The 25,944-nt window shown below is 31.9% G+C and overlaps 1 protein-coding gene and 1 pseudogene across 1 annotated transcript in view; both read right to left on the bottom strand.

Annotated features, from left to right (window-relative positions):
- The window catches only part of CAPAr (neuropeptides capa receptor), a 215,313-nt gene that overhangs the window by 101,171 nt on the left and 88,198 nt on the right, over positions 1-25,944 (bottom strand). Inside the window, exons 2-3 of the mRNA XM_076418225.1 lie at positions 15,787-15,939; positions 595-738 (exon numbers count right to left, since the gene is read on the bottom strand). Of these exons, the coding sequence (XP_076274340.1) occupies positions 595-738; positions 15,787-15,928 (286 nt within the window). The 5' untranslated portion in view covers positions 15,929-15,939. The remainder of the gene's footprint in view (positions 1-594; positions 739-15,786; positions 15,940-25,944) is intronic.
- On the bottom strand, positions 5,972-6,093 carry LOC143205370 (uncharacterized; annotated as a pseudogene).

Below are 25,944 nucleotides of genomic sequence, written 5' to 3'. Positions count from 1 at the left end.
TATTTTCGTCGGTAACAACCACTTTTGGGCGTCCATTGTATTCATCGTTTTCGGTACTCATTTCACCACGTCTAAACTTAGCATACGACTCCTTGATGGTTGATTTTCCTAGGGCAGTGTCCAGAAACTCGGCGTCAAGCTAAGTTTTGTTTCAACTGTATTTTTTTCCTTCAAAAACTAATCAACACGCGAAATTCTTTTTGTCCATTTTCTTCACAATAATAAAAGTTACTTCACTCAAAAGGCTATAATTCACAAACTAATAATCCGACAGCTGTCAAATTTATACACGCATCTTTTTAGGGTTAGGGCTAATAAAAAACATGTGGAATTAATTGCAGTATCGCTATCCATGTGTCAGACCGGGAACTGTTCAATTGACCTGTTAAGTTTTGGAACAATTCAAAATATCCTTATTAACTTTTCTTAAAATCGCATTCGAGATATATATCGTTTAATTATTAATTATGGCCACTGATATATTGATGAAAACAGATTTCTTAAATCTAAATTATCAGCCGTAATATTACTTCTAAAATCTTCAATAAATTTTTACTAATTTCAAGCATATTCATACATACAACATATACTTACCGAATACTAAGAGAGTGACATCGGAGACAGCCAAGTTGAACAAATAATAATTGGTCGCTGAGTGAAGCGTTGGTTGTCTTATTATCACAATACAAACTGCTATGTTTCCTAGTAATCCCGTCACGAAGATTAATCCATTAATAACTGAAACCAATGAGAATGCCATTAGTTAAATTACTTGATTAATATTTAGTTAATATAAAAGGTGTTAAGTGAAGGTACACGATACACGATTAAAGATTGTGTCTGATTTTTACGTTAATTTTATTTTTATTAATTAACATCTAGTAGGCCTAGGAATTTTTAGGATCAATTCTTATATAGCTAATTATAGATTCTTTAAAACAAGTTTTAATGTCTTTCTTTTACGTAGACTGTATCTACAGTTTAATGTGGTCTCTGAACCAAGATCGTCGGCATTAAGCCTACCGACTGGCCAGTGATCAACTTAGATACCATCTCAGAAAACATTCGGTCTTACCGAGCTTGGTTACCGACTTGACTGGGATGGTTATTCCTTGTCAGATTTTTCACTGTTGCCTAAAGATATTTACAATTACAATCACAAACAAATAAACTAAATATCGCGTTAGACAAAGAGCAAGACAGATTAGATCCAAAGTCAAAGAACTGTCCTTTTACGTCCCTATACGTGAGGATTTATTGAATATCTCACCTTAAAACATAAAATAAGGTTACTAAATTACAGCAACGTACAAGCAATATTGGTGTCAGAAGATTGAAGCGAAGTATAACAAAATATATATATATATACAACTTATTTTTTATTATTAGTTATTATTGATTGTTATTAGTCATTTCCGACTACCCTACAATTTATCTTTACAATAACTTAACCTTATTACTTAGATTGACTTAGATGTAAGTAAGCAATCCTGTACTATATCTGACTGCATCTACAATAACTTTCTTATAGCCATATAAGTTTCAAAAGTAGCTCATAAAAGAACAATTTATTATGTACTGATAATTGTGATTTTCTTCTAATTGACCAATACATTTTACTGTTCTTCAAATTTGTACTATCTGAGAATCAAAATAATATATTTTACATCAATCTAAAAAAAGGCTGCTGAAGATATTCGAATGTTTTGTGAAGCTCATGACAAATATGCCTCTTTGAATTTAACATGTGATTACTGATTTCGATGTTTTAAAAGTGGCGATATTGACTTAGCAGAAGAAATATCAAAGGTATATAGAAGGCGCTTATATAAACAGAAATAATATTTTATACTAGTCTCAGTTGAAATGCCAGGAATCTTAAACAGCACATCTGAATTATGATTAAAACAAAAAGAGTATTGTTACAATACTGAATGAAAAGAAAACAGAATAATATTTTTTTTAAATGTATTGCGAAAGAATAAAAGTTTAATATGACTGTTCAGAGCGCTCTTTGTCTTCGCTGTCAAAATCACTACTTTTAAAAAGTCGTAGCCGCTGTTTACATGTTAAAATCAATGGCACACGTTTGCTATAAACTTCGGATAGCATTCAATGACTTTCGGCCGCCATTTTATTCAAAGTGAAAGAACGTAAAAGTTCCCACAAGTTGCTCGATGCAAATTCAAACATTTTCAACGCAAATAAAAAAAAATGTTCACCCTTCATACACCACAAAATCACACATACTGAAAAATGAACCCTGTCAGTCAGGTCTTATCAAGAAGTTGGTTAGAAATGTACTCGAAACGATTAATATACAGTAACACCATCTGTCATATATCCGTCCCTAAAAATGAATTTATGGGCCTGATATGGTTAAGAAACAAATATTTAGGATTTTGGAACGAGCGAACGATTTTAAAGCGTTTTGGGCAGTCAAAAATATTTGCAAACGAGGATTTGAAAGCGTTGCGTTATTTTGTGATGATTCGTCTAAAATGCAAGAAGAATGTACAGAATGGTTAGAAGTAACATAAGAAACCTATAACAATCTATCGAAGAACATGGAAATGATCCAAAAGCTTGGATATTTTGTGCCTTATGAATTGACGCCAAAATAATAAAGAAAAACGTTTGGTCGTATGTGAAATGCTCTTTCAACGACAAAATCGTAAATATTTTTGCATCGTGTCGTTATTGATGACGAAAACTGGATCCATTGCGATAATCTAAGGCGAAAATATTAAGGAGACCACTAGGTCATGCATCAGCATCAACGATAATGCCGAATGAATTGGTGAAATCAGTTTGATGTCGTATACTTTGAGCTGCTAAAACTTAATGAAATCACTGCAGCGAGAAACGGCCGGAATATAAGCAAAGCCGTATTCTCCAGACTTTGTTTGTAGCTTCCTTCTGAGCACTACTTGCTCCAATATCTGAGTCGTGACATGACTGAGCAGCCCTTCACTTCCTACGAGGATACATCATTTTTTCATTCGTTCGTTCTCAACATTTAAACACATCATATAGAAGCATTACAAGTAGTTGCGAAGCCCTCATTGACGGTAAAGATGACGGTGCTTGGTGTATTATGGTACTGGAACGGAATTATGTTATCGTCAGGTAACACAAATCGGCAAAAACTGAGAGATACAGAAGGTATTTTAATGAATTCTTGTGAAAAACTCACGAAAAACATACCGAAAATATACTGTTCCCAACCCATCAATCATATTTCAACATTATACGGCATATTGTAGAACAATAAATCCTTGTTTTGTTACTTTTAGAATACTTTTAAATAGATCGACAGGGTCAAGTGTGTTTTCCTAAAACTATTTAAACATTTCTTCGGGTTTTTGAAATACATTTTCTGAAAAGCTAATCTCGTATTCTTGTCGGATAGTAAAACCTTCCATTATACCGATGATAACCCCTTTGACTAATCAATACAGTTAGTATGCAGCGTTAGTAATCGAGGGTTCGGCTAAACTTCTAATAACAAAACAAGAATTCACCACCCAATGTTCATTAACCTTCGTCAACATCTGGTTATGTCAGACTGCCGAATAACTACAAAATATGATATTTTTGCTTACAGCATAATCTCTGTTGCCTTGCAGCCAATATTGAGAGGTAAACAATATTGCATATTGCTTACCGTGGTCCATAATTAAACCAAATCATAGACTGAGAAAATCGTAACAACAGTAGAGAGTTCATAATAATCTGATATAATTTAACAGTTATCAAAATGTTTAATTTTTTTATTATTTTATTTGTTTTTACTGTTATAGCCCATCAGCATCATGGGCTATTTAGAGTCACAATGGGTTACAATGTAAGATTTAATTTAAAAATAATATACAATACAATAAATACATAACATAATAGATCAATTGAAAAATTCCCGGCCTACCGCAGTAAAACACATTTTTTGGCAAAATTAGTTTTTTTATTTAACATAATTCCCTTCAAGGCTGATACCCTGATTATAGCGACCCTCCAACTTTTCGATACGATTTTGGTAGTACGATTTGTCCTTTGCTTAAATATAGGCCTCAGTTTCGGGGACCACCTCTTTATTCGACGAAAATTTCTGCCCAGCAAGCAATCTTTTGATACCTGAGAACAGGAAATAGTCGCTGGAGGCCAGATCTGGAGAATACGGTGTGTGAGGAAGCAATTCGAAGCCCAATTCATGGATTTTTGACACATTGTCTTGGTGAAGCAGCACTTTATTTTTCATCAAATGCAACCGTTTTCGGCGATTTCGTCTTTCAAAATGTCCAATAACGCTATGTGATAGTCGCTGTTGATTGTCCTTCCTTTTTCAAGGCAGTCAATGAAAATTATTCCGTGCGCATCCCAAAATACAGATTCCATAACCTTGCCAACCGACTGTAGCTTTTTCCCACGCTTTGGGTTCATCGTGTGCAGTCCACTCGGATGACTGTCGATTGGGCTTCGAAGTGAAGTGATAGAGCCATGTTTCAACCATTGTCGCATATGGATGCAAAAACTCGGGTTTATTACGCTTGATCATCTTCAAACACCGATCCGAATCATCAACTCGTCGTTGTTTTTGGCCAAAAGTGAGCTCGCTCGGCACTGACTTTGCACAGAGCTTTCTCGTATCCAAATATTCGTGAATGATATAATATATATTTCAGTTGATATCTCTAGAGTGTCTTCTATTTCCAATTTCAATTTACGGTAATTAAAAATCATTTTGTGGATTTTTTAAATGTTTTCGTCGGTAACAACCTCTTTTTGCCGTCCACTTCGTTCACCGATTTCGGTGCTGATTTTACCACGTCCAAACTTAGCATACCAATCCTTGATGGTTGATTTTCCGAGGGCAGTGCCCGAAAACTCGGCATCATGCCAAGTTTTTGTTTCAATTGTATTTTTCCCTTAAAAAAGCAATATTTTGTCAATACGCGAAGTTCCTTTTTATCAATTTTTTTCACAATAACAAAAGTTGCTTCACTCAAAATCCTATAATTCACAAATTAATGATACGACAGCTGTCAAATTTATACAACGCATCTTCTGAGGGTTAGGGCTAACTAAAAAACATATGCATTTAATTCTAGTAGCGCCATCTATGTGTCAGACCGGGGACTTTTCAATTGACCTGTTATATTATAACGCTAACAATATATAGTATAAATAAAATGTGAAATAAGTTAATGACAAAATATTTAGAAAAACAAATTAATTAACACATAAATATCTCATTTCTCAGTAAATGCTGGAGCAGATCCGTGGCTGGCAAAAAGCCCATCAGCACTCTAATTGCTCAAGTTAAACCAGTTGCTTCAATAACCTCACCACCCCAAGTTGCTGCTTTAGAACTACATATTTCTGAAAATTTAGTAGGATGTTCCTGACGCTCAACTTAGTCTAACATTAGTCACACAGGGGTGGGCGTCGTCCTATTAACAAGTATTCGTGGGTAAGTCTTCAATGCCCTATCCGTAGACGAGTGAGGATACTCAGTTTGAATCTACTAACATTACTGACATCAGGAAGCTGGTGAAAGACCCTCTTGATCTTCCCTAATTTATTATTCTTCATAAGGAGGTTCCAATTTAGTTGGTGCAATTGTTTATAGAAAGCTTTCATGTGTGTTTTAGTATCTTTCTTGCAAAATTGCACATTTGGTCGAATCTTAGGTCCTTCGCCAAAAAATTGGCTTTTTCATTTCCAAGTATTCTCCTATAAGAGGAAATCCAGAAGTGTGTAATCCTTAGCCCCTTCTTTTATAAAGTTGTGTGCAGCTCTCTTACATATGTAATAATAGGCTGGAATGTCTTTGCAGGTGTCAGGCTCTCCAAGGAACTTTTTGATTCTGTTATTATGAGTATTGCTCCGTTCATCGATAACTTTTCCAATGCAGATAGAGCCTTGTAGATAGCCACAGTTCCACTGAAACAATACTGGTTAGAGATGGAAGCCAAAAAATGTTAGGCGCTTCACTATTTTACATGTCATCCTTGCGCAGGAACCATGTTGATGCATGAACTATGCATCTTCTCTGTATGATTCCAATTTTAGTATATATACCGTCGAAGCGAGTACTCAAAATGTTTAAATTTAATAACATAAGAAGAAGAACATAAATGATCAAAATCCGTAGTTCTTCATGTTCAGAAGAAAATAATTACAGAAATAATTTAATTAAGAAACTATTTTCCATCAAATTAAAAAAAAATACATTTAAATTAGCAGGTTTATACTGTTTGGAATATGAAGAATTATTGTGCCTATATAACTGCGTTAATATAAAGCTATTACATGTGTACGATTTGTAAATTGTATTATGCTAATATGATAATGCGTAAATAACAATACAGCTAAACCTTTCACTAGAATAATATGAAATGGTGGTCGAATTTTAATGAAATCTATGTTAATTACAAGTATCATAATTAACGTATTAATTAGTTTATTAAATATTAGAAGCCTATTAGCGGACCTGTTCCAAGTGTATTGAGTATTATATAAAATATATGTCAATAAATATTATGTTAATAATATTTTCCAACAGAGCAGTATGAAATAAAATATTTATCAATAATTATAGGATACAATTATAGCCTTAATTAAAAGAAATATTTTCAAGGAATGTCACTAGTTGGATTTTGGACTTATACAATGTTTTTCCTGGGTAGTTGCAGAATTGTTAGTCTTGTATTTGGGATAGAACCTTCAGGGTTAGACATATTACACGTTATTTAGAAAATAAAATTTTGGCTTTAGAGCATGCGCACATTGTACTGCATAGAACAGTACGTCATTTTCGAGAAGACTGAGTGAAAACAAGAAAATATCTAGGAATCTAATTATTATGTTATTCATAGTTTAACATATATTGGTTTTAAAATATGAAAGAACAAATATACATGTAGAATGTAAGGTTAGATTTTTAAAAGTTATAAAATCCAAACAGCATCATTGTTGATCTAAAACAAAAGCTACCAACATTAGCAACTCTAGGAAAAATGCTTCCATAATAAAAGAGAACACACGTCATCAGAATGTAAAACATCCCAGCGCTGACATACTATAATAGATATTCAGATTGAGGAGAATATTCAAACCAGAACTGTCTGGATTTATGGAAAGAAATTTTGGAATGGAAAGAAAGAGATCGATCAGACACATTGAAGAAGAAACTGATAAATGGTGGAATCGTGAGCAAGTTTTTGATGGATTGGAAATAAACAGCTTAGTTACTCACTTGAGTAGTGATTCTGAAAGTGACAGTGATTGAATAAATCTTTATGAATGTTGGTTTATGATTCAATGCTTGCAATTGTCAAGACAAGGTGATCAAAAAAGGAACAACTAAAGGTCAGTATATAATTTATATACTTTAACTATAGGAAATTGTATTATATAGTGTGAAAGATTTATATGCATGTGTATTATTGTTCAGAATATACATGAGCGTTTCGTTAAAATGTATGAGGGAAGAAATAATACTAACTGTTTTGCAGATATGAAAAATGAATTAAGGATAATGTAGTGATTAAATTTAAATAGTTTTATCAAGAAATAGGTATACAGACAGTAATATAATAAACTAAAAATAAATACAGTTATATTAAAAAGACTTTACAATGAACAAGAACTAAGCATAAAATGTTAATATGCTCTGTAATGAAAGTACATAATATAATATATAATATAAACAATCACTACATAGTATAAAACAAAGTCGCCTTTTCTGTCCCTATATCCCTATGTGTGCTTAAATCTTTAAAACTACGCAACGGATTTTGATGCGGTTTTTTTCAATAGATAGAGTGATTCAAGAGGAAGGTTTATATGTATAATACATGCATAATATACTAAGGCAACATTGCTAATTTTAGAGGTTTCTAACGTGATGTCGTAAATTAACCTATTTTTTTAGGCTTATTTAGCAATTAGCAAAAACGCTACCTAACCCTACGAGTTAGATCAAATTAATGTACTACAGTATTGTACACCATAAAAAGGTCTACAAAAAAGTCCGCGATGGTATATGTTTATCTTTTAGGGATAACCCACATTAACCATTTTTATTTTTTACTTTTTACGTGAGAAAATGGCTTATTTACGAAGCTATTTTAAGCAATACGGCATTAATCCTTATCGAATTAAGTACCTTAAATACAGTGTGCAATTAATATAGATCAATATGGTTCCTTACAGCATGTAAATTAAACAAATATTTTCGGGGATATTACAAATTTAAAATTTGCGTTTAAAAATGTGTAATGTAATAAAAATTGTATGAATTTAGATATTCCAAAGATAGCAGGAAATCTTCATAGTAAGTATAGGGGAAGAGGAATTGTTTTACTCCAAATTTAATGCGTGCAGGCCAAGGGCAGTAATGAATGAACCAAAAATACTGGATCGATTTTAATCATGTTTTCATTGAGTGACATAGGCATATATATTTTATGCCCGTGCAAAGTCGGAGCGGGCCGCTATGTTTTTATATACAACGTTCATATTTTTTCTGTAGTGTATTTAATTTAGTATCAGCATTGCACCCGTGCGAAGTCGGGACGGGTCGCTAGTATTTTTATATTACTCAGATATGAAATTCTTAATCAGGTGGATTATACCTTCGGAGGATACCCAAATTATTTTATTTTGATTAAAATTTTGCTTTGAGGTCAAAACATACTAAAACTCAAGAGTTATTGCGGCAAAATTGTGGCGTTTTGACATAATCACGCAGATTCGCTGCTATTTTGAATACTGTAAAGTAACAAATATTATCCTGATCAATAAACATTCGGTACCGTATTTTATCTACATTTCACAGATATGTGACGCAAGCACGATTTCACCTCAATGATAAATATTTTCAATATTTCCGGTCCGCGAGAAATATGATCCCCGGAAGGAATAAAATGGATCAGCAGGAAACATAATGATTACACTTATACCACTTATCCGATAAGATGTACGACGACGCTGTATAGCAGGATTAGAGGGATCAAAAAACTTTTCGTTGTTATTTTCGGCGTTCCGTGCGGTGAGGATCCGACAATAAAAGGGCATGTGGTCCCATTTCTATGACGATAAACCAGAAAAAATGTTTTAATAGAAGATACAACGTTCAACGAGAGTTTCGGGGATTTTGTGTCGTAGAAATTTCTATTTGGGAGTTGCGAAATGAATATTGGACTGTACGAATGATATATTAATTACCTGAAGAGTGTTGTGATATCCGCAAAACGATTGGTTTATTGCAAAATCTATTTTTGTATGAACAGATTATTTTGATATAATAAATTGTAAACTCTGCGACAAAACTTTAGCACACTACACAATTTTTTCTCAGAACCGTAAATGGAATTGAGGAATGAGGAATTGCATCTCTATATCATGAAAATATATACCATTTTGATTGCCTATAACTTTGCTCGCAAAAAAAGTAGGTTTGGTTTCCATTTAGTGGATGCAATGATGTTTTGTGAATTAATTGAGGATTATGTATTTCCCAAAACTGACTGTTCTGTTTATTGATGTGTCCACTGAGAAGAACATGGACTTCATCTCTCATTATCACTTTAGACGAAATGTCTTTAATATCACCAGACAGCCTTAGGATTGCACTTAACTCGTTGGTCAGGATCTATCGGTAACAATTTGTGGATTAATTGAATATTGTAGAGGAACATTTTCAGAATTCGCCTTAAACTACATGCAGAAATATGTAACTGTAACTGGGGCCTCCAAATTGATATTTCTGGAGCTTCTGCAATACAAGAGCCACATTTTCCCGTCCGTTGTCCTCCAGAATGCGGCCTGTCTGCTGTTCGCAATCAAAATGGTAGCGCGACTTTTGCCCCGCCCTATACTATATGGATGTATATAGTATTTAGGTTTTACGATTAAGGGTGGTTAGAAAATACAGATAATGAAATATAAGAACTCATTAATATCTATAATTCATCAATTTTTGCATCCTCCTCTATTTTCACAACCTCTTATAATCTATTCAAGGACGTTTCTTTCACTACTATATCCTAAATAGCATTTTAGTTGTTACATTATTAAATAGTCTATTATTTGAGTACCCAGCACGTGCAAGCTTATACCAACTGTTCAAAATATGAATATTGTTTTCTGAAAAAAAATATTTAAGGAGTTTAGCAGTATGAACAACAGTATCGTCTTGATGAGAAGTACCATTCTTCTTTCTAACATTCATTCTTCTTTCGTACAATTCTAATGTTCTTCAGGCCTCAGAAATGAATTCTGTTTCTGTCTTTCTTTCATAATCTATCGTCCAACATATAAGATTTCCTTCGCCCACCTGTCTGCGACTTATAATCATCTGATATTTCCTTAAATGATGACAGTGTTATTTACTTACATCAAATAGTCCAAATTTAATTTCTTTCAAGATCTCAAGTGGACTCACTCAACTCCAATTGCCTCGCTATAAGATGTTAATAATATTTTTCTTTTTTTTTAAATCAATATCAGTCATGGGATTTTGAAAGTTTGTTGGATTATTCTCCTACGATCTATAGTTTCAATTTCTGATGTTCCAACTCGTCGTTTAAAATAGAGTGGAGACCAACGGATTGTCTAAATGTCAAAGAGGTGAAATGAAAGATAGGAAGTTTGGTTAAGTCACAGTTTTCTTCTCCTATTTGTTGGTGTATCATGACAATCAAATTCATAAATAACTATACTGGAAATCCAACATTTAACAAGGAAACAGAGTATTCGCTCTGGAAATCCACAAAAATCCAAAATAATAATGTTCGCACGAAAGTAGGATAAGCGTCAATCAAAATAAATATACGGCTATTGTAGCAAAATGGTTATGACAAGGAATGCTTTGATTAATAGACAGTTGCGGGAGATTCTTGTAGACCAGTAAAGGGTATTATAAAACTCACTAACTTAATTGATGCAGTATTTCTACTAAAATATGTCGAAAACCCAAAATGAAACCAGCATAGAAATCTACAAAAATCTGCTCAAGAACAGCTGTAGTTTACACCTTCCACAAACGTTGGCAACCATAACCTTCAGAAAATGTTATTCATTCTAAAAACTCAACGAAATCTTAAACTCTTATACCCTAGCAAGATTTGGATGATCAATCACAAAATTCACCGTTATTGAAAAAGTGTCACAGATTCCGAACAACAAGATTATCTGTAATTCGACAGTTAATTGTTTCCAATATAAAAAAATAGTTTCTCGAACTTAATAATGTAGAATATTGAAAATATAAAATACCGCTTATATCCATAATGCAAGAGCAGAGAAAACTGCAACTTTCGATCTTGAACCAAAATGCTTACTGCTTTACTGTATAGTGCTTAATTTTAAAATAAATTTCAATATTTACAGGTGAACTTTTATCTCAAAAAATATAATTTCCAGTTTTTAATCTACAAAATTCAATCTCCGAAACCATTCCTAATTCCCCACAAAGTGTAAAAATCGGAAAATATTCAACGAAAATTACGTTACTGGAAATAGGCATTCCAATTAAACTAATAGCTTATTTTAAAAGATTTAAAAAACGATAGATCAATAGAATGAGATTAAAAAGAAAGTAGTATCGGTTGAATTCATACGCTGAAAAATTCTAATACCTCTAATGGTATTTTACCGGTTCGTTTAGAATTTTTTTAATTGAAAAGGCCGCAAACAAGAAATGTGGGAATTTAATGCCAAACACTGTATTAGCTACAACAATAAAGATTATATTGGATGCAGTTTAAAAGGAGAAGGCCCTTTATAATAGTTTTATTGTTTAAATTTATTATATTTCTGACTAACTTACAATTTGTCCTACTATATATCTACGAAGACTCATAGTCCTATTATGTAGTAGAATAAGTCCGTAGTATAATAATGCTTATGTATTAACACTGCTGGTTTTCTATTAAATTCGCATCACTCCACTACGGTACACATTATTATAGGGTTTGATTCTTTTGAGTTAGTGTCCCATTCTGGTGTCATTTAAGAGTATTACCTCGATTTTTATATGATAATGGACGTGTCCCATTCTGGTGTCATTTAAGAGTATTACCTCGATTTTTATATGATAATGGACTCTGTTCTCATGTTTCATTACAATTCTTTTGATTTCCTGAGCGACAGTCCGTAGTTTAAGGTCTCGGTGTAAGTACGCAGTCCGGTAGTATCTGGATGTACATACAATGCTTCAGGATTTTGTTCTAGAAAACTTGTATTTTTACTCTGCGAGTTACTTAGCATTGTTGCTATATGAAATAGCAGTATTATTTATTGTTATTGGTGCTTCTATGGTTTAATTATACGTGAACTGCCCATGCACATATTTACATATTAGTGAATGTGTTTTATTTTCCATTTATTTATATTGTAACTTGCTTATTGTAACTTTCGTATAGCTTCTTCGCTATTTTCTTCGACAACAAAAATCGCAATGTCATCAGCAAATGTAGCCATCGTGGTATTTTCTATTTGTGTTATATCACATATGTAGAATAGGTAAAGAATTAGCTATAATATATTTCCTTGTGGTACACGTGCTTTAGCTTCTATTATTGCAGATTAGGACCCTTCTTGTTTGCGTAAAACATTCTGGCTGTATTGTAAGGTTTCAAATAGTTTACTGTGTGGCTTCGGTAACATTTTTTGTATTCTATGAACAAGGCAGTTATGCCATGCTCTAAGTCATATACCTATTTCTTTCATAGAATGTTTCATTTAGATCTGTTATTCTAAGAACCTGGTTTTAGAATAATTGTTGAACGTTTGTTCATAAACCCGAACTAATGTATCGTTATTAGGTTTTCTGCATATAATCGATTTTATTCATTTCAACAGAAGCTTTTTAAAGTACAGTAGCTATTAGTGGTAACAGGGATATAGTTTCATAGGCTTACCTTAACAGGTTAATTGAAAGGTCCCCGGCCTTTGGTGGTGCGTGTATAAATTTGACAACTGCCGGATAATTAGTTTGTGAATTATAGCATTTTGAGTGAAGCAACTTTTGTTATTGTGAAAAAATTTGATTAAAAGGAATTTCACGTGTTAAGAAAATATTGCTGTTTGAAGGGAAAAAATACAGTTGCAACATAAATTTGGCTTGATGCCGAGTTTCCGGATACTGCCCCAGGAAAAATCAACCATCAAGGACTGGAATGCTAAGTTTAGACGTAGTGAAGTGAGCACTGAAAACGGTCAACGCAGTGGATGCCCTAAAGAGGTTGTTACCGACGAAAACATTAAAAAATTCACAAAGTGATTTTGAAAGACCGTAATTTGAAACCGAGTGAAATAGCTCTAAAGATATTAACTGAACGTGTACATCATATCATTCACAAATATTTGGGTATGAGAAAGCTCTGTGCAAAGTGGGTGTTGAGCGAGCTCATATTTGACCAAAAACAACGACGAGTTGATGATTAGGAGCAGTTGTTGAAGATAATCAAGCTTAATAAACCCGAGTTTTTGCGTCGATATGTGACAGTGGGTGAAACAGTCATCCGAGTAGACTGCACACAATGAACCCGCACCAAGGCGTGGGTAAACGCAACGGAAGGGCTGCTTCACCATGAATTGGGCTTCGAATTGCTTCCTCATCCACCGTATTCTCCAGATCTGGTCCCATCGACTATTTCCTGTTCTCAGATCTCAAAAGAATGTTCGTTGGGAAGAAATTTTCGTCGAATGAAGAGGTGTTCGATGAAACTGAGGCCTGTTTTGAAGCAAAAGACAGATCATACTACGAAAATGGTATCGAAAAGTTGAAAAGTCGCTATAATTAGTCTATCATCCCTGAAGGGAATTACGTTGAATAAAAAAATTAATTTTGTCAAAAATATATGTTTTACTATGATACGCCGAAAATTTTCAATTGACCTGCTATATCATTTGGTGTTTCGAAAGTTTTGGTATTATGATAATTTCAGCTAACTTCCAAATGCTGGAACACGTTCTAGCTGAAATCTGTTTTATTAGATTTATAATTCCCTTTGTTAGTAGTTTTCGTAGCAATTGTCCAGTAGTTAAGTCGTAGCCTGGTGATTTATTTGGATTAACGTTGACTTTAGTAAGCTTGGTTAATTTTACGTCGATTTTTTTAAACAAAATAAATAGTTTCTTTTTCGTTTCAAAAATACACATACTCCTGTAACACACTCTTGTTCAGATCTCTGAAACAGTGTCTTATTATAATTACGGCATTTTAAAAGAAACCTGTGGAAATCACCCAATTCAATGTTTCGACGAGAAACCACAGACATCTTGGATTCACCGATGACATATAACTCACATTCATTTTCACGCTTTAAAAATCCAGTTAAAATTTACTTCAAGAAAACGTCGTGGAATCGTGATGATCTTCTATTTTATTATGTCATTTTTCGTATCTAAATTTACGTAAACGCTAAAGACAATTTCGTAAATTTCGTCATGCCAAAAATAACCAACGCAATTTGAAGACCGATAAAATTCTTCAGACCGTAACTGTAGTGAAATATTTCGAAACCTTTGTCTTTGTCTATCAGTAATTTATATAAGCAAATCCTTTACACTACCGATGAGGGATGAGGCCCAAAACTTTGATATTGGATTCAAATTAACCACCTCGGTGGCATTTAACTAGAAAATAATTTCGCATTCCGAGAAATCAAGATTAGTTGTTTTAAGAGCTTGTACTACCTTTTTATTTTTGCTAGATTTTTATTGGCATATATATTATAATGTAGCAGAGGACAAAACTGACTGTGGCATGTAGGTCCAAAATAGAAAAAAGCTTATGTTAAAAGATGTAAAACAAAACATATGTGAAAATGTCATATTAACATAGATGAACAAAATTTGAGAATAAAGAATCGTCGATTCTCTTTTATTACTGTCTGGTCATTACAGAATAGCAAAGAAAAATTGTTTTTGATTAAAACTGATAGTAATTGATATGGTTCTGGAGACATTCTTAATGTACTATAAACTATGTACACTAATACAATACAAAAACTAAATAAATACATTAATTTTTGAACAGAATTTTAAAATAAATGTTATTTAGAACATTAAAATTATAAAATAGCTTAATAGAATTTTAATTTCGCATTTGTTGATGAGTTGTTAGTACCTATATAAGATATAAGACAAAGTAGAAAGCTGTACATAAACGAAAGCCATAGAAGGAAAATTAAAGACAAACTACTTGCAAGTGTGAGATTCTAGATTTATAAAAAATACATAGTATAATAGCTGGAAGTAAATACATCTACCAATAGGAAATTAATTAAACCTACTGTTGTGGAATAAATAAGCAAAAAACGATACCATGTAAATATGTAGGTAAATAAATTATTCTTTTTATCAGTCCGGTGTAGCTACTGATTTTACAGGTGAGAAATATGGATAAAAGATAAATATTATATGAATACATAAATAAAGTAATGTACAGCAATTAAAAAGCACATAATCGGCATAGATGAAAAACATTAGAAATACAAATAGAAGTCATACACAGCACGTGGATTTTGATGACCTATTTATTTTTCAAATAAGAGTCAGAATCTTCTTGAAAACTAAACGGTGTCCCATTATTTTGCTTTCGGTATACCAGGCTATACTTCTTGGATCGAAAATACATAAGGAACTCATTTTAATCATAATTTAATCACGAAAACGTATAAAAACATCAAAAGCACTGTTATTTACTTATGCAGTCTTTCCTATACAGTAAAATCTCTTTTTTCTCTGCATCTATGTTGGACCGTTTTATCTCACCTGTTATCAATAATGTCATCTGTAACTCTTGTGTTTGGGGTCCATAAAAACATTCGATGTACGGCCACGGATTCTTCGTCACGTCTGTAGTGTTCATAACAATATCCGCACAGTTTTGGCTGTATTTGTCGTAGCTTTCCATTTTAACGAATCCTGAAACAAACAAATTATCTTTAATATGCCGCATTCATTTAAATATATTATAAAAAATAGTCAATAGTCAAAAAGTCAAAAAAAGTCATAGCACGGTTCTCAAAACTTCAACTCATATCCTTCCAGGTTACCGGCTTGACTAGGTTGGTTGTTTCTTGTAACATTTTAATTAGTCTTTACACTTTTTATTTATTATTTTAATAATCCTTGTTGAGTTTTACTAGCACTATTATTTTGATATATCAACAAAAATAAAAATGTTGACTAAAAGTCAATTGATCTTATATAACAAGCGTAATTAATAAGACTTTAGCTTATATAAAGAAAATAGCAGAAATTTATCTAGAATTGGTTACTCGATTTTGCTGAAATTATTTGGATCAGTAACTTCTGTTCATCTGAAGATGTCTAATTCATGAGACACGATATATTATTAATGAATAATGGAAGGAAATGTTATGGAAGGTATTTTTCGCTATCGTCATAGGCATGATTTAGTCACTGTACAAAGAATAATTGAACTCTTATGGTCTTGACAATAAAAGGGAATATTCCCGACATGTCAGTTATAAAACATTTTATAATATTAGAAAATATAGTACGAAACACTATCCTTATTACATCATGCAAGAAAACCAATATATATATATATATATATATATATATATATATATATATATATATATATATATATATATATATATATATATATATATATATATATATATATATATAGTCTCATTTTGATAAATGAATATCCATTTCCTGTTCAGATTGTATGTTTCACAGCAGATAAGACATATCAAAATTATGCTAAGAATATTAATAAATCTATAGAAAAATGTATGTAGAAAACAGATGTAGATAGAAATGCATTTGGCAAAACTCAAAAGGTTATAAACAACAAAATTCAAAAAGTGTAACCTTATAGCTATTGGAGATTTAAGCTGGTTTAATACATAAATTGCAACTATTCTTTAAATAATTACACAGAAGCAAATATGACCAATATATTTAGAGAAAAAGAATGATACAATAATCAGGTAAATATTAAGAGAAATATATTTATTAAATGAGTCAAAATCTAACTGATAGCCACTTGTATTTTAACTAAAATAGTCCACAGTTAATATGCCAGCACAGGATTTAAATAAATAAAATTACAATATAAACTGGAGCTTTATATTTAAAAAATCATATATTTTACATTACAAATACAGTACAATACAAAAAACTTTACGTAAAAGTACCTCAAATTAGAATTATGATCTCAATTTTTAATTATCTCAGGAGTTGGGTTAACGTCAAAAAAATATAAACTCCCTTATAATGGTGATAGGGGATGGATGGAACCGAAGCGCTTGACATTGAATTCGGGCAGATGAACTCTGTCGCATTAGAGATATTTAATTAAAGATACTTCAGAGTTTTAACAGATGATAAAGGAAAAGTTTGTCTTATTGTTATTTAAGTATCTATCAGTACTAAAACGTTAATTGGTTCTAACGATATAGACGTGTATTTTTCTGTTAAAAGTGGGAATATGTTGATTCTTGTTATTATTTTTGCCCATCAATCTATTATGCAATGTTTTGTACCAAAATAGTTAGAGCCAGTTAACTATGAAGCAAGCATATATACGGGGGTTTCATAAAGTAGTTTTAATAGTTGACATATACAAAACATTGTTCTACCAAAACATACAACAACCAACTGTATCAGCATTTCGAATATAACAAGTTTCTTATGTTTGGAAGATGGCTGGAAACGTAATATCCAAGGTATTCCAAAAACCCCTGACACATCGATTCGGCTTTACTAAGATTCAATCAACGTTCAACAATCAACCAGGTTAATAGAATATACGAAAATAAAAAGATTTGTTCAGATATATTTTTGAACGTAGCACAAGCTTTCGATCATATATGGCATGACGGCGTTGTTCATAAGCTATAGAAAAAGTTACCGAAACTACATGCTGCACTATAAAAATCTTTCGGTACAGCCAGGATATTTAGAGTCAAACAAGGAGAAGCCTACTCCATAATAAAATAAACCTAAGTTAGTACACTAGGACATGTATTGGGATCAAATCTTTACTTACCCTACATATGTGATATACCACAAATAGATCATGATGATCATGAGGCAAAATTTGTTGATGACAGTGCGATTCTTGCAGTCGGATATAATAGCAAAAAAGCCATATGAAAATTACAACAGGCAAGCGACAATATAATTGGACCCCATCCTAGAAAATAAGATTTAACGAAAGTAAATCATCATTGTATGGAGTGAATCTTGGTGCAAAACTTCGCTTGAAGAAAGATTTATAAAGAAAAGGAATGAAATGGTGTTAAAATATACGAAAATATATTGGAAGTTAGAATAAAGTCACAGTTATCAGTACATAATAAATTGCTGATATATAAACAAGTATTGAAACCTATATTGTAGGCGATAAAATGGGGAAAGTACTAAATAACCAGCAAAAATAACAACTGATATATTTTAGAATTATAAAATGTTACATTAACAAACAACACAGCGGTTGTATCAAAACTATCTCTACAAATTCAATTACTGTGAACAACTGACTAAAAAACTACCTGGAACTGCCCAAGGAGACATTATTCTTGAAATACTCAACAGCCCTCTCTTGTTACTATCTATAAACGACTCGGTATAAATCGGGTTTTATAGAAGCTAACATAATGGTACAATACACATTAAAAAAACTAAATAAGGTGTTGCAAGTTACTGTTACTGGTGCTAAACGGTACCAAGATATTTTGAAATTTTGTTGGACATGTGGTATCAACAAGATGGGGCCACAGCACATACAGCACGTTCAACAATTCAATTATTGTCAATACCTGACGTTTCCTTATGGGGTTTTTTAAAATCAAAAGTAATCTTAAAGACAATATTTGTCAAGAAATTGAAGAAATTCAGCCTCAGATGTTGCAGGATGCCATGAAAAACGTCTTAAAAAGAGCCGAAAATTTTATAGCGAATCGCGGTCGTCATTGGGCCTATATAATTTGTTAATTACAACGAAAAAAAATGTACAGACCAAATAAACTTTTTATGAAAACCAAACTTCCTTATCTTTCTTTGAGCAAACTTATAGGCAATGAAAATGGTAGAAGGAGGTTTGCCCCACGTTGTACACACACTCAAAAGATTCAAACCATTTAATTTTGTGTAGTATAGTGCAGGGTTAAGACATAAACATTATTACACCAGAGACTAAAATAGGACCGATAGGTCTTCCTATATATATATATATATATATATATATATATATATATATATATATATATATATATATATATACCTAGAGTTAAGTTTTTGTAAAGACAAATTGTAAGTTAGTAAAGACAAAATAAATATTATAACCAAATACAGATTTTCGACTCAATAAAGAATCCTCACCCTGTACACCTTATTTGCCAAAAAAACTAAATTCTTAAAACAGAAGAAGCATTGTTAAGAATACTTGGAATAGAATTTTTTTTACAGGTGCCTCACAAACTTTTTTCATTTTGAATATTCAGTCACGGAAGGCTTATTTATTATCTCGTTTTATTTCTTTCGAAACTTTTCAGATTTTTTACATCGACTTCATGTCTTCGTGGTTTTATTACCTTCATTAACAAAATTCCAATAATTTATTGATTAATTTCTTAGGAATCAATTTAAAATTACCGGCAATTCCTTTAATTTATTTTAACATAAAACTTGGTTTAATAACATTATTTTTACTCGGATTTTTTTCAACGATGTGACCCAACTCTTAAGTCCGATGAACTGAACATTTCTCTACATAAAACAACATTTAGTATTGCTGAGTTATTCAATGTGTGTAGACGTCAATTATGGAACACTCAAAATCGTGTCATCACACACTTTTTGAAATTTATGGTGATTCTTTTCCATCATATCTCAATTACTGGTTATGGTTATTGCTGATGGAAAAAGGACCTACATGTCCCAATATAATATAGATGGTAACGATAATTTCGAATCGAGCTCAAACTGCTGGGAGTAAACTTTTACCAGAAATTTGAAATATGTGTGACTCTTTATGGTAAAGGACACCTTGTAGAGTTTATGCAAAAAATCAGTGAACTGACGTCATCAATATGTATAATGTATTACCCATTGCAGTTTGTAAATTCGTTTTAATACCAGACAATATTTTTCTTAATGCTGTCTGATTAAGCACATTGTTTTAAGATCACAAAAGTAAAAAAAAATGCTACAAACCTAGAATTAACGTTTACTTTATTAAGTTTTTTGCAGTTATATTATACTGCTTGTTCATCTGTTAACGAAAGATTTAGGCTATTATCCACTCATTCATGTTTTTAAATTTTTGTAGAATATTGATATCAATAAGATATTGACAAATATTCTGACCAAGAACAATTTAATTTATAGAGAAAGCTTGATGAAACGAAACAGATCTAGATGAAAGAAAGAAAAGAAACACCTAATTACATTTTGATAAATAATTTAACTCATTTATTGCTAAACATTATTCATTTACGTATCTGATTAACTATACTAAATTCTCTAGTTTCAGCTGAGAAATCATTCTCTAAATTAAAATTAATAAAGTATTACTTACCACCCAGAATAAAGCAGAAGCCATTAGCAAATAATGCTATCATTTCTATAGAGGCTTGAAATTTCAAAACAGATATTGAAAATCTTATTAACGAATTTGCGAAAGGCAAAGCTAGAAAAGTCCAATTTCTATAATATATTTCCGTCATTCCGTAAAATATGTCCTTAAAATGTGGGTAATATAATTATATTTTATTCGATCTTTGTAAAAACATTTTAATAATACTTATGTGTGTGTAAATTTTGTTTATCTGTAATGAGATATACATAGGATGTTATTTTTGTATCTTCAAATCATTTTTCTTATCATATAAAAACTCAAAGAGCTAGAGGGAACAACAACTTGACGTACTTTAAAACATGATGCTTAGGTTGGTCCACTAAAGATGTCCACATCGACACTAAAGTGGAATATTAATGTCCATAATATTTTGTTGAGCATAAGGTGGGAAAGGAAACGTTAACTGAATAAATTTCAAAAAAGATCAACAACAGAGAGTAACTGGCATAAAATAATACCTCTCCACGACAACGCTCGGCCAAACGTTGCAAAAAATGTAAAGTATACTGTACAGCTGTGATGGGAATTTCTGCCGTACCCACCGTACTCACCAGACATAGTATCCTCTGATAACCGCTTGTTTAAAAGGAAGTATCAGCATTGTTACAAAATGCGTTGTTCATAAGCTACAGAAAATGTTACCGAAACAATGCACGAAACTATTAAGATCTAATCTTACAGCCAGAATATTAAAAAAATACAAGAAGCTAAAACAGGTGTATCACAAGGAAGTGCCATGGTCACCTATTCTACAAATGTTATATTACACAAATAGAAAATATCACGATGGCTACCATTGATGATCATACCGCCATTCTTGCTATCGGAGACAATAACCAAAAATCCACAGGAAGCGAGCAGGCAAGCGCTAATATAAATAACTGATCCCAAACTTGAAAAATAAAAATTTACGAAAGTACACAATAAGTAATCCTATGATTTCATATAAAAAAGACTAAGTATTTGTGAACGAATCTTAGGTGTATATGATGCTAAACTTCGCTGGAATGAACATGTAAAAAAGATAAATAAGAAATTAGAATTAACATATATGAAAATTTATTGGTTAATTGGTAATATTATCAGTACATAATAAATTGCTATTATACAAACAAGTATTGAAACCTATATGGACATATTGAATACAATTATTGGGATTTTCCACGAAAAGTAATATAAACATAATACAATTTTCTTAAAACAAAGTCCTGAAAAGTATTCTAGGTGCACCCAGATACTGTAGTACTGATTACTTACACCGAGACCTTCAGATATCCACTGTCGTTCAGGAAAACAAGAGGATATCAAGGAGACATGCGGAGTGGCTCGATAAATAATACAACTCTCGAATAGCACCAGAACAGGACACAGACTCAAAATAGTCAAATTATTTGATTTTGTGTAGTGTAGCATAGTGAGGTGCATTTAATAAAAAAACAGCAGCCATAATACATAAACATTATTACACCAGATACTACGATAGTATAGAGTAGGTGAGGTTAATCGACAATGACTTGTAACAATGTAGTAAATCTTTAAAAAATATAACTAACAATATTCAGATTATAATAATTTAAATGCTCACATAGAAATACTAGCTTATTGTATATCATAATATGACTTTCAATTGCCAGATAAGCTGTATTAAAAAATGATTGATATATTATTGTTCTCCCTTCTGTAACATGAAAAAACAAAAACCCAATTTCATTTAATTTCATCCCAACGTATTCGGAGATTACCGAAATTCGTATAATTGATTTAAACAACTTCCATGTTATCTTGTTAAGCCAGCTTGTTTAGAGGTTATAAATTGGGCAAATGTGGGAGAATAAAGCGGCATATAATCGTTTAATGTATGACGGTTTCGCTTTATGCATGAAGGAAATACGATTTAAATGTACGGTTTAACGTGTCGATTGGTAAATTCGAAATAACCTGGTCGTCGAAAGACGTTTCCTATCCGGGAAATCAGCATTCTTAAGTAATGTACGTTATTCGAATATTTGCATACCAATGGTGCCGAACAGCTGACGTATAGATTCTCAACGTCGCCCTACTTTGAAGTTAATTTATTCAATAAAATTAGCACACATTTCCGTTTCAATTTCAAGTAAAGGACGTAAATAAATTTGTCGAAAAAAAAAAGATAAAATTCCTATAGGAGAGGATTCTTATAGGATTTTATTTTTCAAAATTTTACCATTGGAAGAAATTGGAAAAGGCATCGACCATTACGTGTTTCTAAAAATAAAATCCGCTATTAGGCGTGGGCTTTAATGTTTCCAGATTTCTTCTCCTTGGATTAAAAATTGTATCTACATATATAATAAAAAATTGATATTCGTTAGTCATGAAGCGGTTGGATTGGCTTAGTTAATTTTAGTTTTTGAATATTTGTGAGAGTGCAGAAAAATTTTATAAAGTAAAAGAATACGGTGTAATTGCAAGAAAAATAGACAAAAGCAAGATCAGAGTCACTGACGCCACTGTCAAAAGTTTCACTGTAACAAAAGATTCATGAAACATCATTGCATCCACTAAAAACAACTGTATGGTGTGGTATTCATGCTGGAAACATCATTGGTCTATATTATTTTGAAAATTGCCAAGGTGATGCAGTTACTGTAACTGCTGAACGGTACCAAGACATGATTCGAAATTTTCTTGTGCCTGAAATGGAAGAGCAAGGACTAGAAGACATGTGGTTTCAGCAAGATAGGCCACAATTCAATTATTGAGTGACTTTTTCCACGAAGACTAATTTCGCGAAGTGGCGATTTAACATAACCAGCCAGATATCCCAATTTAACAGTGTCAGACTTTTTTACGGGATTTTTTAGAATCAAAAGTTTAAGTGAATAAGCCCCAAATGATTCAACATCTCACAGACAATATTCGCCACAAAATAAAATATTCATCATCAGATGTTGCAGAATGTCATAGGAAATGCCTACATAAATATAAATACTGTGGAAAACACTATAAAAATAAGTAGGCAAGAGCAGTTAGAAAAAGACTACATAATTTGCATAAATGGAACACATGGTAAATAGAAGGACTTATGGATTATTATCTCTAAATTTGTTGATGAAAATATATTTGGCCATATAACATTTTATTCTTTAAATATTTTACTTTGTAGACCAAAGTTTTGAAAAAATAACTAAGTTTTTTTTAACGAATGTAAATGTACATTTCTAACTTGTAAAAAATAATTGTGTTCGTTATTGTTTTAATATACATTCTATATACAAATAGCAGACACCCTAAAGATATCAACCGAACGTGTACGTCATATGATTCACGAATATTTGGGTATGAGAAAGCTCTGTGCAAGTTGATGATTCGGAGCAGTGTTTGAAGATGATCAAGCGTAATAAATCCGAGCTTTTGCGTCGATATGTGACACCATCACTTCACTCCGAAGTCCACTCGACCGCCATCCTAGTGGACTGCACACGATGAACCCGTTCCAAACCGTGGGAAACGCAATAGTCGGCTGGTAAGGTTATTGTATTTTGGGATGTGCATGGAATAATTATCATTGACTACCTTGAAAAGGGAAGGACCTTCAACAGCGACTATTACATAGCGATATTGGACCGTTTGAAAGACGAAATCGCCGAAAAACGGCCGCATTTGGAGAAAAAGAAAGTCCTGTTTCACCAAAACAATACACCGTGTCACAAGTCAGTAAAAACGATGGCAAAAATCCATGAATTTGGTCTTCGAATTGCTTCCTCAACCACCGTATTCTCCAGATTTGCCCCCCAGCAACTATTTCCTATTCTTAGATCTCAATATAATGAAAGAGAAGAAATTTTCCTCGAAAGAAGAGGTGATCGCCGAAACTGACATCTATTTTGAAGTAAAGGATAAATCGTACTACAAAAATGGTATCGAAAAGTTGGAGGGTCCCTATAATCAGTGTATGACCCTCGAAGGGAATTATGTTGAATAAAAAAAGCTATTTTTTCCAAAAAAATGTGTTTTGCTATGGCATTTTTCCGGAGACCCTTCAATTGACCTGTTATCGGAATATATTATATATATATATATATATATATATATATATATATATTATTTGTTTAATTTAATAGAACTTGTATTGAATTAATTCACATTATTGAAGTGTATTTAATGTTATAATTGCAATTATATTTCCAAATTAAAAGTGTATTTCGATTCTTTATTTCTTCCGGCGATAATTCCGACTGTTAATCCGAAGATATTGTCTCTGTACATTGTACCGAAATATGTTAAAACAAATCCATAATAAACTTAAGTTTGTTCGTTTCAAGAATGTACCGAATTTTAGTCCAATTTAAACTTTCCTGACAACTGTGTCGGGTTGTTTGCCTTTGCAAAACGAACTTATCTGTTGAGAGGTAGTTAATTTTAATTAAAGAGATATAATTAATATAATCCACTTTTTCTAAACATTTTCCTTCCCTTTTTTTTAACAACGATTAAAATTCGTACAGTTCGTATAATTAAGAGCTTGTTATTTAATTAATTTAATTTTAGTTTTGGATACGTAAGTGTCTAAAATGACTAAAGGCGTTTTGACGATTCTATTAGATGTAGAAATTAGGTTTCTTACGTTTTAGAAATTGAAGGTATGTTCTTCAAACAGTTAAATAATCTAAATTTTCATTATTTTAAACGTCTTTTTTGTTAGTCTAGGGCCGGTCTGATGTGGTGGAATTGTGGTAACAAAAGGGTGTATTAAGGGCCTTTCATTTCTTGACAAGATAACTCACGAAAAATGTGAAAACCTTTTTTAATTATTAATCTTATAATAATATTAATATTATGATTATTAATATACTGTTATAAATTATGCAACATGATTTTACAATAGCGCTTTAGAGATGTTTATGCCTAAAATAAAATTTTAATAAAATATATATTTTATAAAATACAAACTAAAATAACAATAATAATCGAAAGTAAGAATAATTTGACCAAAAAAATGTTATTACAGCTTACACAGACTTGGTCAGTTTTTGAGTTACTTAAATTCACTAATGCATTATTTAAATACAAATACTTATTTGGTAATTGTAATTCACTTCACTTTCACTTCTTAATAATGTAGTTTGTAAATGAGATTTCAAGTACCTGATGATGAGGCATTTTGTAGTCTTAGTGATGAGTGCGTTTTCAAGAAAATTACGCTCGATGACTTTTGCAAGAAAAATATATGTATGTACTTACTTCCATACTTAAAGGGCTATTTCCATAAATCTTTCGTTTATTAGTACGAATGTTACGAAGGAAAATCAACTTAAATTCAGATGTAC

This window comes from Rhynchophorus ferrugineus, unplaced genomic scaffold (genome assembly GCF_030347505.1).
Source record: "Rhynchophorus ferrugineus isolate W39M unplaced genomic scaffold, kcgeb_rfMv2 rfM11, whole genome shotgun sequence".
Taxonomy (NCBI): Eukaryota; Metazoa; Arthropoda; class Insecta; order Coleoptera; family Curculionidae; genus Rhynchophorus; species Rhynchophorus ferrugineus.
This window is presented reverse-complemented; position numbering and strand designations above follow the sequence as displayed.